This window comes from Benincasa hispida, chromosome 3, assembly GCF_027475165.1.
Source record: "Benincasa hispida cultivar pf3 chromosome 3, pf3_genome.v1.1, whole genome shotgun sequence".
NCBI classification, from domain to species: Eukaryota; Viridiplantae; Streptophyta; class Magnoliopsida; order Cucurbitales; family Cucurbitaceae; genus Benincasa; species Benincasa hispida.
The window spans coordinates 36979448-36993316 of NC_143480.1; the positions used below are offsets into that span (position 1 = coordinate 36979448).

At 36.2% G+C, this 13869-nt stretch overlaps 1 protein-coding gene and 1 long non-coding RNA gene across 2 annotated transcripts; both read right to left on the reverse strand.

Annotated features, from left to right (window-relative positions):
• Positions 1 to 2987: 2987 nt before the first annotated feature.
• LOC150037234 (uncharacterized) lies at positions 2988 to 3524 on the reverse strand. The gene has a single exon (XM_090311929.1). The coding sequence runs from the start codon at positions 3522 to 3524 to the stop codon at positions 2988 to 2990; it is 537 nt and encodes a 178-aa protein (XP_090168055.1).
• Positions 3525 to 7945: 4421 nt separating this feature from the next.
• Positions 7946 to 8711, reverse strand: LOC150037235 (uncharacterized). The gene is made up of 3 exons (XR_016528728.1): positions 8280 to 8711; positions 8104 to 8177; positions 7946 to 8030 (listed from the first exon to the last, which is right to left on the reverse strand). It is a non-coding gene; the product is annotated as an uncharacterized LOC150037235 (long non-coding RNA).
• Between the last annotated feature and the right edge of the window lie 5158 nt (positions 8712 to 13869).

A 13869-nucleotide genomic window follows, 5' to 3' on the forward strand; every position in this document is an offset into this window, starting at 1 on the left:
CATGCTCGACTTTGCCGGCTTTTTTTTTTTTTTTTTTTTTTATCTATTTTTAATATAAAAATCACTATAAAATAGACATATTCAAAATTGAATATATTTTAGAGATGTCCATGGACGGAGATGGGAAAGGCTTCTCCATCCCCTCTCCGCCCCTTATTTCATTTTTATCACCGTGAAATTTTCCATGGAGATTGTGACGGAGATTCGCGTGGATCAAATTCCCGTAGTAAAAAATTTCTCATTTGTTTTTAAATTTATTCATTTTTAACAACTTTTAAGTTTGTTATCAAACCAAATAAAATTTTACTCATTAAATGAGTTATTTTTTATTCAAATAAAACACTATAAAATTTCTTAATAAAGCCAACATGAGCGTAACTCAACTGACATAATGCATATACTATCGACCTCTGTTACATCATAGTCTAGCTTTCTATTTAAATACTACAATATTTATAGTCTTAGTAGTAAGAAAGTCTTAAATATTAAAACATCTTAGAAAAGTATTAAAGTATGAACATTTTGAGATGAAAATAAAAAATGTTTTTCAGAAATTCATTTTTGTTTAAACATTTTTTATAAGAACTCCTAGAAGTAAAACCACATGTGTGTTTGGCAACTCTTTTTCAATTTGTTTTTATATTTGATTCTTTATATACTAAAAGTGTTTTTATTAATGTCAAATTAAAGAAATTTTCTAGTGTTGGTGGCCAGAATTGACCGGCACGGTCATTAGGGTGTCACTATAACAAATATCACATACGATAGCAAGCAAAAAATGCTATCATAGACTTTTGATAGCATTTTTGGAGACGTTGTCATAAGCGATGTTATTGAAAGTCACTGGCTTTTCATAGCATGTTCCCAACACTATAAAAAATGTTATAAAAGATCATTTTTTTATAGCATAATTTTAACGCTATGAAACTTTTCATAGCGTTAATAAAAACGGTCTGGTTTTTTTTAATAGCATTTATTGTAATGACCCAACCCTCTAGGACTTAGGTTAGGTCGTTACTAAAATAAATGCATGCATAGAATTTAAAACGACGCCCAGTTATATTGAATAAATGTTAATTAAACAAGAGAAGTTCAAAAGACATTTATTAAATGCAATTGTTAAAACAATAATATGGTACCCATAATTCGTAAATACTACTAAAAGTATATAAAAGAAATAATCCTTAATAATAAGTTTAAAACAATAGAACTAAACATTAAGGGAAAAATAAGGACTCTAAATGTCATGATGCGGAAGCGTAAAAACTAGTCCCAATGGCACGATCACGAATTCCGCTGAGCCATTGCTGTTGCATCTCTACCTTTACCTGAAACATCAACATAGGAAAGAATGAGCATGAAATACTCAGTAAGTAACTCCACCACTGGGGTCAGGCTGAGAGACGCGATAGGATGGCTAAAAGACACGGCGTAGAGAGGCGAGGAAGCAGAAAACGGAGGGAGGCTCGCGTGGGTGAGGAAGAAGGTAGGGGGGTCCTTTTTATTTTTTTAAAAAATACTAATAATACTAATAACAATAATAATAATAATAATAATAAAAAAAAAAAAAAAGGAAAATAGTATAACTCTAATTAGATCCTTTCCTTAACCCACTTTATACTATTTAATTCCTTTCCTTTTTCCAAAAAAATTAATTCCTACCATAACTTTTCAAATTTAATAATTTTTGAATAAATTCCACGACAACACTTAAATCCTCGCATTTATACTTTAAATTCAGAATTCCAAACATGCCTTTCAACTAAGGACAATTACTGAAAAGGGAAAAGTTTTACGTTATTAATAAATAAATAAAAAGGTGTGGGATGTTACATTCTTCCCCCCTCAAAGAACTTTCGTCCTCGAAAGTTCATCCTTGAAAAAGCTCCGGGTACTGGGCCTTCATCTCATCCTCTCGCTCCTTGGTGGCTTCCCTGAACTGGTGGTTCTGCCACAGAACTTTCACAAAAGCAATTTCTCGACGGCGCAATGTCTTTACTTCTCTGGCAAGAATCTCTATGGGCTTCTCCTCGTAGCTCAAGTTATCATTCAACTGTAAGGGCTCGTAGTCAATTACATGGGACGGGTCTGCCACATACTTCCTTAGCATTGAAACATGGAAGACATTATGAATTGAAGACAATGTTGGAGACAAGGTCAAACGGTAAGCTACAGGGCCAACTTGTTCCAGGACCTCGAAAGGTCCAATGAATCTCGGACTCAACTTTCCTTTCCTGTCAAACCTCAGAATACCTTTCATGGGTGCCACCTTTAAGAACACTTTCACCACAGTCTCAAATTCTAGGTTCTTAGTCTTACATCGACATAACTCTTCTGTCTGCTCTAGGCTGTCTGCATACGAGCCCTGATCTTCTGTATGGCCTCATTTATGGTCTGCATCAATTCAGGTCCTAACAATCTCCTCTCTCCTACCTCATCCCAACACATAGGGGACCTGCAACTCTTCTCATATAGGGCCTCAAAGGGTGACATCCCAATAGTGGACTGGTAGCTGTTATTGTATGCAAACTCTATTAAGTGCAAGTGAGCATCCCAACTTCCGAAAAACTCTATGGCACAGGCATGCAACATGTCTTACAATATCTGATTCAATCTCTCTATCTGCCCATCAGTCTGAGGGTGGAACGCTATATTGAAGTTTAACCAAGTCCCAAATGCCGCCTGGAGACTTTTCCAGAAGTTAGACATGAAACGAGGGTCTCTCTCCGACACAATGGACACGGGTACTCCATGCAATCTTACCACTTCCTTCATGTATATCTGTGCCCACTTATTCACTGAAAAGGTGGACTTTCCAGGTATGAAATGTGCTAGCTTCGTAAGTCTGTCTACAACGACCCATATCACAGTGAAACCTTTAACTGTTCGAGGCAACCCCACGATGAAGTCCATAGACACATGCTCCCACTTCCATTCTGGTACATTTAATGGTTGTAACAAGCCTGCTGGCCTTTGCCTCGGGGCTTTCACATGCTGGCACACCAAACACTTACTGACGAACTCCGCAATCTTTTCATATCATTCCACCAATAGTAACGTTTCAGATCCTGGTACATCTTAGTGTTGCCGGGGTGGACCGAGAATAGGGAACTATGAGCCTCTGACAACAGCTCATCCTTAATGTCACTAACCGCCAACACGCATAGACGCCCCTGATAAAGAAGTCCACCTTCTACTGACATAGAGAATTCGCTATCCTGACTTGACTCCACTCTACGAACTCTCTCCTCCAAATAAGGGTCGTCTTGCTGCACATCAATAATCTTCTGCCTTAGGCTTGGTTGCACCAACAACTGTGCTAACTGTGTCGCGACCTTCCCCACGACTACTGCTATCTCTGCCCTCTTCAATTCCCTGCATAAGTGAGTCTGTCTAGTAATGAGAGCTGTGGAATGGGTCACCTTTCTGCTTAAAGCATCTACCACTACATTTGCTTTCCCCGGGTGGTACAAATTTTCACAGTCATAATCCTTTACTAGTTCCAACCACCTTCTTTGCCTCATGTTTAGCTCCTTCTGAGTGAAAAAGTATTTCAAACTCTTGTGATCAGTGAATATCTGTATCTTTTCTCCATACAAGTAATGTCGCCAGATCTTGAGAGCAAAAACCACTGCTGCTAACTCCAAGTCATGCGTGCTTCTTCAGCTGACGTGAAGCGTAAGCAACTACTCTACCCTACTGCATCAATACGCATCCCAACCCCTTCTTGGATGCATCAATGAAAATGACGAAACCACTTGATCCGTCCGGTACTGTGAGAATTAGGGCTGAAACCGGCTTCTACTTGAGGTCCTGGAAACTGCTTTCACAAGCCTCATTCCAAACAAATGTTGCCTCCTTCTGGGTCAACTGAGTTAATGGAGCGGCTATGCGAGAGAAATCCTTCATGAATCGTCTGTAGTAGCCTGCTAACCCTAGGAAGCTGCGCACCTCACTAACCGTGGTTGGACGAGCCCAACCTGTAACTGCCTCCACCTTTGCAGGATCCACTGACACACCTTCCTTAGATACCACATGCCCTAGAAAAGACACCTGCTTCAACCAAAATTCACATTTAGAAAACTTAGCATATAGCTTATTGGCTCTCAATGTCTCTAAAACTTTCCGCAAATGCTTCCCATGCTCGGCCTCTGTCTTGGAATAAGTCAAAATATCATCAATAAAAACAATCACGAAGGTGTCGAGGAATTACTTGAACACCCTATTCATCAGATCCATGAACACTGTTGGTGCATTCGTTAGGCCGAATGACATCACTATGAACTCATAATGTCCATACCTCGAATGGAAGGCTGTCTTGGGTATGTCACTGTCCTTTATCCTAGCTGGTTGTACCCTGACCGGAGGTCAATCTTAGAGAATACCGTAGCTCCCTGTAACTGGTCAAACAAATCATCGATCCTAGGAAGCGGATATTTGTTCTTGACGGTCACCTTGAAATCTCTGTAGTCAATGCACAGACGTAACGATCCATCCTTCTTTTTCACAAATAAAATGGGTGCACCCCATGGTGACACGCTAGGGCGAATGAAACCCTTGTCCAACAACTCCTGAAATTGGACCTTCAGTTCCTTCAACTCTGCCGGGGCCATTCTATACAGGGCCCTCGAAATAGAGGTTGTGTCTGGCTTCAATTCAATGCAAAAGCTATCTTCCGCTGCGGGGGCAATCCAAGAAGGTCTTCTGGAAACACATATGGAAAATCCCTCACTACTGGCTCCGAAGTCAAGGTAACTTCATTCTCCTTGGTGTCTACCATACTGGCCATAAAGCCCCAGGCTCCTTGGTCGAATAGTCTACTGGCCTTCAATGCGGATATCACCTTAGGCAAGACTACGGTTCTAACCCCCTTAAACTTAAAACTGGCTCCTGTAGGAGGCTTAAAGATAACCTCCTTACGAGAGCAATCTATGCTGGCATGGTTAGCAGCTAACCAATCCATGCCTAATATAACATTAAAATCGCGCATATCTAAAATTATCAAGGTTACATCTAATGCGCGGTTGGCTACATCTACCTGACATGCCTTTATCTTTTCTGTAGCTAACATGATCTCTCCCGATGGAGTGGAAATAGACAATGCAAATGGCAATGGTTCTGAGTCTAACATGGTGTGTCTCACAAATATAGCAGATATAAACAAGTGCAAAGAACGAGAGTCAAATAAAACAAGAGTATGGTGTCTCAAAATGGGAAGTGTACCTGTCACCACGGTGCCTGACTTTTCGGCCTCACACCGAGTGGTAGAAAATACCTTTCCCTGCTGTTGCTGGCGGTTCGGGCCTCCCTGGAACGATCCTACGGGCTGGCTCCTGTGCTCATGCGCATTCTTCCTTGGGCATCTATCTGCCATATGTCCCTTCTGACCACATCGGAAACAATTCCTAGAGTCGGCTAAACAACTCCCCAGTGTTGCTTACCGTAAGTGGTGCATATCGGTCTATCCTCCCTGCCATTCCCAGGCTGGGTACTCTGTTGTCCCCACTGGCGTGGAGCATGCACTATGTTCTGACCCCTCTACTGATGTTCAAAAGTTCTGTGCTCAGCCTTCCTTTTTTGCCCTGTGGAGGTCCCAATCCCAAGTGACCTCCTGTATTCCTCTCCCTCCTAGGAGTCGGCATCAATCCTCACAGCGGCTCGCATTACCGCGGCATACGTCTTGAGATCCAAGGCATGCACCATCCCTCATAACTCGCTCCTTAGGCCCTGGATAAATATTTCGATCCTCGCTGCCTCGGTGGCCACTAGCTCAGGAGCAAACTAAGACAGCTTATCGAATTCTTGCTCGTACTCCTCCACTGACATAACGCCCTGCACCAGGTTCAATAATTCTACCTGCTTATTGTATCGGGAGTTGGCCGAAAAGTACTTTTCATAAAAACGTTCCTTGAATTGTTCCCAGGTTGCAAGGTCACCTCCAATATCGATCATCTTTTCTGCCGAACGCCATCGGATTGCCGCGTTACCAGTCAACATGAAGACTGCACATTGCAGTTTGTGCTCTTTCGGGCACCTCATAAAACGAAAAATTGTCTCAATGGATAACAACCATAGTTTTGTCTTGGTGGGGTCTCCTAACGATCCATCAAAGGGGCGAGGGTCATACTTCCGGAAATCCCTTAAATGTTTGGCCTCGAGAGACAGGCTCTGCGTGTCCTTGTCCTGCGGACGGGTTTGTCATAACGGCTCGGGTGACACCGGATCCTCCTGAGCCTAAGTCTGGGCAGGCTGTCCTGCCATCGTGCTATGGATCAGTTCCTGCAGCTTCCTCATCAGAGCGGTTACAATATCTTCACTAATTCGGGCTTCCATTGCTTTTTCATCCACTTGGATCATAGGCGGAATTGGTGCCGCCGGAGTAGTTTGATTACTCCCCTCTCTCTCTACTTGTATTTCTTCTCTAACTGTTTTCCTTGTTCTACGTTTAGGTGCCATGTCCTATCATAAATTCGTACGTTAGCTAACTATTTATGGGCCTCTCTCAGACATCATGCGTTTAAAACACTACATCACTGTCCTCATATACACATGGAAATTTTCGTTAGTAGAACGTACCTGGCGATGGCGAGGAATTCGTTACTGGCCACAAGGACTATCTAGACTTACATAGTAAGTCAGTCTACAGAACCCAAAACATGGGCTTTGATACCAACTGTAATGACCGGACCCCCTAGGACTTAGGTTAGGTCGTTACTAAAATAAATGCATGCATAGAATTTAAAACGACGTCCAGTTATATTGAAATAAATGTTAATTAAACAAGAGAAGTTCAAAAGACATTTATTAAATGCAATTGTTAAAACAATAATAGGGTACCCATACTTCGTAAAGACTATTAAAAGTATATAAAAGAAATAATCCTTAATAATAAGTTTAAAACAATAAAACTAAACATTAAGGGAAAAATAAGGACTCTAAATGTCATGATGTGGAAGCGTAAAAACTAGTCCCAGTGGCACGATCACGAATTCCGCTGAGCCATCGCTGGTGCATCTCTACCCTTACCTTAAACATCAACATAGGAAAGAATGAGCATGAAATACTCAGTAAATAACCCCACCACTGGGGTCAGGCTAGGCATCTATGTCCTCTAGATACCCACCTATGGCACATAAACAAATGGAACAAACGAGAGACTGAGTCCTATCCTATTGTAGTCAAGTATGCCCACAAAACTGGTGAATCCCGAAGGAAACACAAACTGGTGAATCCCGAAGGAAACACAAACTGGTGAATCCCGAAGGAAACACAAAACTGGTGAATCCCGAAGGAAATACAAACTGGTGAATCCCGAAGGAAACACAAACTAGTGAATCCCGAAGGAAACACAAACTGGTGAGCATCTAACTAATCAATGAGGATATTCACACAGTCTTAATGTGCTAAGATTCAACATTGTACAGTTCTAAAACATACATAAAAATCCTTGATACCATGGCTTCATCACATACACATATTCCTTAACACCATATTATACATCATCCATGCCTAACTTACATCATAAATCTACAACATGCAAGTATGCCTCAACACCAGCAGATCAGACATCGACATATGAAAACACATACTATCATATACTAACGATCAAGTACTTAGGTGTGTATGTAAACAAATCAGAATTCGTGCCAGAACATACTTTGATTCAGGTCATACTGTCAATCAATATGCTAATATTTACCACAACATACTCATGCTAGCATACAACTAAAGCCTAGCTCGTGGGCAGTTCTAGTAGTAAGATTACTTACCTCGAAATCAAATTCTGATTTTTAATCCAAGCTAATGATCTCCAACCAAAAACCCCTGAACTAAGTCCTCTAATACAGAACATAACACAAATTTTAAATTCTTGGAACCAAGATCCATAATATACAAATTAATTTTTGGATTACAAATGAACTTACCCATAAACAAACTTGATCAACCTACCACTCGCGAGATTTCGACTCAAAATTTCCTCTTAGCAGATTTTAGAACCCAAAGGATGACGACTTGGAACCTTCGAGAAACTAAAACCAAACTCTCCATCAGTCCAACAACCAAAAGTGCCTAACAATCAACCACAAGGGTCACAACGCTTACTAAAAATACTTGCCGAACGAACTCGAATCCGCTAAACAGCACGCTGCGCACTCCGAAGTACTCCAATCTTGGATCTGGATTCCAAATATAGAGATAACAAATTTTTAACCCAAAATCCAAATTGATAATCAAACTAGATCAACCAAAATTTTGCCCAAAAATAATCAATTGCTTACTCAAAGCACAAGTCTAGTGGTGTAAGTGGGTCCTGGCGACGAACAAGGCTGGCGGCGCTGGAAGCAGCCGGTAGCGACGCGGTGGGCGGCGGAGGAGAGACTCGGCTCGGATCTAGGTGGTAGAGGACGTCGGCGGCTCGAATCTGGGCGGAGGAGGACGTCGACGGCTTGAATCTGGGCAGGTTGAGAGCAGCGAAGGAGTCGACTCAGCAGAAGCTTACACGGCGAACGGCGGTGGAGACCAGCTTGGGCTTGGGCAGCAGCAGTCTGGAGAGCTGGGCGACTGGCGACGTGTCTGACCGGCGGCGATAAGATAGTAGAGAGGCGACGAGGAAGCAGAAAACGGAGGGGGTCTCGCGTGAGGGAGAAGGTGAGGGGGGTCCTTTTTATTTAAAAAAAAATACTAATAATAATAATGATGATGATGATGATAATAAACCTTTTTATTTTTTAAAAAAATACTAATAATAATGATGATGATGATGATGATGATGATAATAATAATAATAAAAGGAAAATAATATAACTCTAATTAGATCCTTTCCTTAACCCACTTTATACTATTTAATTCCTTTCCTTTTTCCAAAAATAATTAATTCCTGCCATAACTTTTCAAATTGAATAATTTTTGAATAAATTCCACGACAACACTTAAATCCTCGCATTTATACTTTAAATTCAAAATTCCAAACATGCCCTTCAACTAAGGACAATTACTGAAAAAGGAAAAGTTTTACATTATTAATAAATAAATAAAAAGGTATGGGATGTTACATTTATTATAGCAACAAAAAATGCTATAAAAAATAAACCACAACATTTTTAGGCATGTAGTCGATGTTATTAAAAGTCATTGACTTTTCATCGCATTTTTTCAATGCTATAAAATAAGTTATAAAATGTTTATTTTATTGCATAAATTTAATGTTATAGAAACGTTACATGGCATTATGAAAATGCTATGAATGACCTTTATTAGCATTTTGTTAGCAGTAAAAAAAATGTTATAAAAACATATAAGATTTTTAAACCTTGTGGTAGGTGTCGTTATAGATGCTATACAACTTTTCATAGCAATTTTTTTGTTTGCATTTGTACTACTTTCAAGTCACATATCATTTTGATAGCATTATATATATAATAAACAAATTGTCTCAAATATATCTATACAATCAATGTCAATTATATGAACTTTTAATATAATAAGTACATTTATATCAAAATAAGAGTATAAACATATACATATCGCTCAGTATGTGACTATTCAATGATTACAATCACTTCAAGTTATATTATAGTAAAAAAAAAAAAAGATAAATACATCAAGTGACCTCTATAGTTTCTTTGAGTTACATCATTTTGACTTCACATCTTGTTTCCTATCAATACTTGTTGAAGAATACTTAAACATTATGGTTTGTGGCAGCCCTTCTTCAAAGCCCTATATGAAATCATCAATCTCATATCCAAATACCTAAAAAAAACATACAATATAAAAATGAAGCATTATTGAAGGTGGGGAGGGGGTTAACTTAATGTGGAATTAAGAGAATATACCTACAAGGATATTTTCTAGATAATATTCGATAGTATAACTAAACCTACCATAAAATAAATATTTCGTTTTACATGACCATGCTATACTGCATATTGAGGTGTCCTATGATCTATACAAACTAATGAAAAAGCAACAAAAGTAACCAAACATTTGATTCCACCCAAGGTAACAATACTAATAGGAAATAATAACTAAAATCAATAGTAAAAGTAAGCAGCAGATTATCAAAGAATATCAAGCACAATCAATCACAAGAATTAAGCTTTCTGTTAGAAGCAATTTTCTCAAATCAATTGAAACTACTCGCTATTAAAATTACCAGCTAGCAACACAATAATGAAGGTCCAAATTCAAGGATGAGTTATTTCCAAACCAACCTCACAAACTTTCCTTTTACATTAACTTTACCGTTGTAAACAACCAATATTTCTTTTGTGCTAAGTGTGAATATATAACTCATAAATATACCTCTGGCAAAATCATCAACCAATAATATTCGTCTCAACAAAACGATTAAGAAAATAGACAATTGTTTATTCAATACAAATCACATTCAATGTTTCATCAAGTATCGTAAAATAATTTAATAAAAAAAATACATGTAAGAGAAATCGACTGAAGTAAACTAAAAATACAACCTAAGCAATTAATATTTTTTTCATTCATCCATATCAACGTATTCCTAGGTTCTTCTTACGAGATTTAGAGGCCAATAGATATATATATTGCAAAGAAGCAAAAAATTAAAGTTATTTGACTTGAAATGAGATTCACTTATTAGACATAACACTAAAGTTCAAAAGTATGTTAAGTGGAAACTTAAAAGTTGAAATGACAGAATTTATAATTTTACTTTAAACAAATCATATAAAAACAACAAGTAATAGAAGCACATTCAGAATTAGAGAAAAAAAGGAAAACACATAGATGATATTATTTTTTATAAAAAGATCAAGTCAAGTAATAGAAACACAAAAATGCTTCACTATACTTTAAGAAAAAGTCATTATCAAATATTTTGTGTACACATCCAACTGATTATTAGCCAAGGACCGAAACAACCAAAAGAGGAAAAAAGTTAATCAGCAAATAAATAAACAAATTGAACCATAATTTCACTACATCAATGGTTATGGCAACGACAGAAAATTGCAACCACCATTAAAATCAACCATTTTACTTGAAATTACATGACCGAGAAGGTAATGCTAAGTATTATTCATAAGTTCATATCATTCACAAAGTACTTTCCAAATATAAATATGAGAAGAAAATGAAATAGAGCTCATTGTAATTCAACCAATACTCAACAATCTAGTTAAAACTGATTTACACTTTGTAAATATAATTAATACACATATTATGCTTTTGGATACTAGTTAAACTTCAAATTCACGAGTAATTAGTTCAATTATGACATTCCAACAAACCATACATTCGAACAAGAGTATAAACAGTCAAATAACAAACAAAACGTGGTAGTTGAAGCTCATTTTTTTAATATTCAGTCCCGAACAAAGAACTAAAGCACAAAATACATAGAATACCCAAAATAAATTGAGACAATTGCATTACATGTCGCAATTGAACTAAATATCCAGAAACAAGCATCAATCTACAAAACCCAATTCAAGAAATCAAAACCCTCCAACTAAATTAAACCAAAATTCCTTCTAACCAAACATGAATAGCATTACACACAACAAATGAGCTTAACAGAGTAATACTAGCAAAAATCGAGAACAAAAGTGAATATAATAAAAAAGGGTCGTACCTGAAAGATACCCAATAGTGACATTTGATTCAACCCTTTGCGATGGAAATGAAATTTTCCAGGCACCATGATAACTCATGTCCTTCAACGTTTCAAGAAACCATAAAACCCTCAACGCAAAACTATAGAGGTGTTGGGGTTCCAAATTTTAGGTGTAAGTATAATGAAAAATGAAACTTTTGAGCACTAACTTAAAAAATAGGCTTATTTGTTTTGTTTTTTTTTTTTCTTCTAAAGAAATTTATAGCAAATTTTACAAAATGTTATAAAAAGGGTTATTTGTTATAGTGTGTGCTTGAAGGTGGCTGAGGACGGTCACCGGAGAAGATGGTTGGAGGTTGACCAACGACGGTCACAGAAGTAGTGGTAGTAGATTCGTTGGTGGCGGTTATCGGAGGTTGTGGTCTAGATTTCTCAAATTAGTGAGAGTTAATCATTGTACTCAAAATTCATTTTTCTAAAAGTTAGTTTCAATTGTTTATCTTAAACCAATTTATTTAAAATTTATTTTTTCAAAATATTTTGAGTAATTCTAAAACAGTTGATTTTTTTTTTTTCAAAATGACTTAATTTTTAAATTAATCACTTGAAAATGTATTCTAGTACACTTTAAATCATCTCTCAATATAAAAATTTTAACGGATGACTTATAATAAATTTAATATTATACTTATATTATACTTAGATTCTAATCCAATGGGAAATCAATTTTAATCACTCATTTATGGATCCAACGAATTTCGCCATCTATTTAATAAAATTGTGCCACTAAAAACCTTTAGAAAGATGTATATATTTGTAACAACTAGAAAGGATTTGGACTCTGAATGAAATTAAATTACTAAGTTTAGTCTTCAATTTGGAAAGAAACATAAATAAAAGTATGAAATACATATTAAACATTAAAATTTCATAAATTTATTAGACATATAATTAAGTATTTAAAAATCTATGTTTTTTTAAGTTAAAAAAATTGATTAGTAAGAAAGGTAGCTGAGAAGGCAAATGACATTATTTTTTAAAATAAAAATCGGTTAATTTACAAATTTAACATCTAAACTTTTATGTTTATATCTATTTAATATATAGAGTTAAAAAAAACTAATAAATTCTTAAACTTTCAAATTTGTGTGTATTAAAAAAATAAAAATAAATAAATGATTTGTTTGAGATAAATTTAATTTTTGTGTAAGTTGGAATATCAAAGCCCTTTTGTAAGTATTTCATACTTTTATTTTGATTTTTAAAAGTTAAATATATTTCCTACTAAATTTCTTATCGTGTTTACATATTTCTTAAATACAAGAGTTAATTCTTAGTCTTTTAAAAAAAAAACTAATTTTTTCTTCAAAATTTGACTTGATTTTTTAAAATAATGGGAAAAAAATATAAAAGTGAAATTTATAGGTGAAATGAGTGTTTATAGGTTTACTTTTCAAAAACAAAAAAAATAAAAAATAGATGATTACCAGAGGGGATATAGGACACGTTTGGATCGACTCATTCTTAAAACCAACATTCTTAAGACCAAAGAGACAGACGGAAAAGGGGGGAAAGCTCTCCGTTATAGTTAGATTATCCGGAACCACAAGAATCCTTAGTTAGAATGAGATTCCAACTCAGTACCTTTTGGGATTTTGAGAAGAGTTGTTCTTTGGAGAGCACAGTACGATGAAAGTTGTAAGCTGTGTTCGGGGGAGTTATTATCAATCGTTGGCCTCTATGGTAGAATCAGTCGATGGCTTGAGAGGCGGTGGTTTACCCTGTGGCAGATGTTAGCAGTTCGAGTCCGCTTATCTCTTATTTAAACACTTTTGATAAGAACTTAAGGTGTGTTTGGAATATATTTTGAAGTATTTAATTTTAAAAATAAGTTCTTTTGGAAGAAATTGAATTGTTTGGTAACCACTCAAAACAGTTTTTCAAGTCTATTTTAATCAATTTTTATCAAAAATGATTTTTTTTAAAACACGTTTTTGTCGAGTCAATCCAAACAAACCTTTATTAAAATACACTTAAAAAGTTATTTTACGTGGTTGTCCAACATTCCAATTTCTTCCAAAATGATTTATTTTTTAATTTAAATACTTGAAAATATATTCCAAACACATTCTTAAGCTTTCAATTTTGAGTTTATATATCATTTTAAAAATATTAAATTGGTCAAACACTTATTAGACACAAAACTAAAAATTTAATGACTTTTGAGGCACTTCTAAAAACTCACCAACCAAATATACACACTTGTAAAACTAAAA

What these genes read in the sequence shown, in the direction of transcription:
- LOC150037234 (XM_090311929.1), bottom strand. Translation starts at nt 3,524, where the DNA reads ATGAGGCAAAGAAGGTGGTTGGAACTAGTAAAGGATTATGACTGTGAA.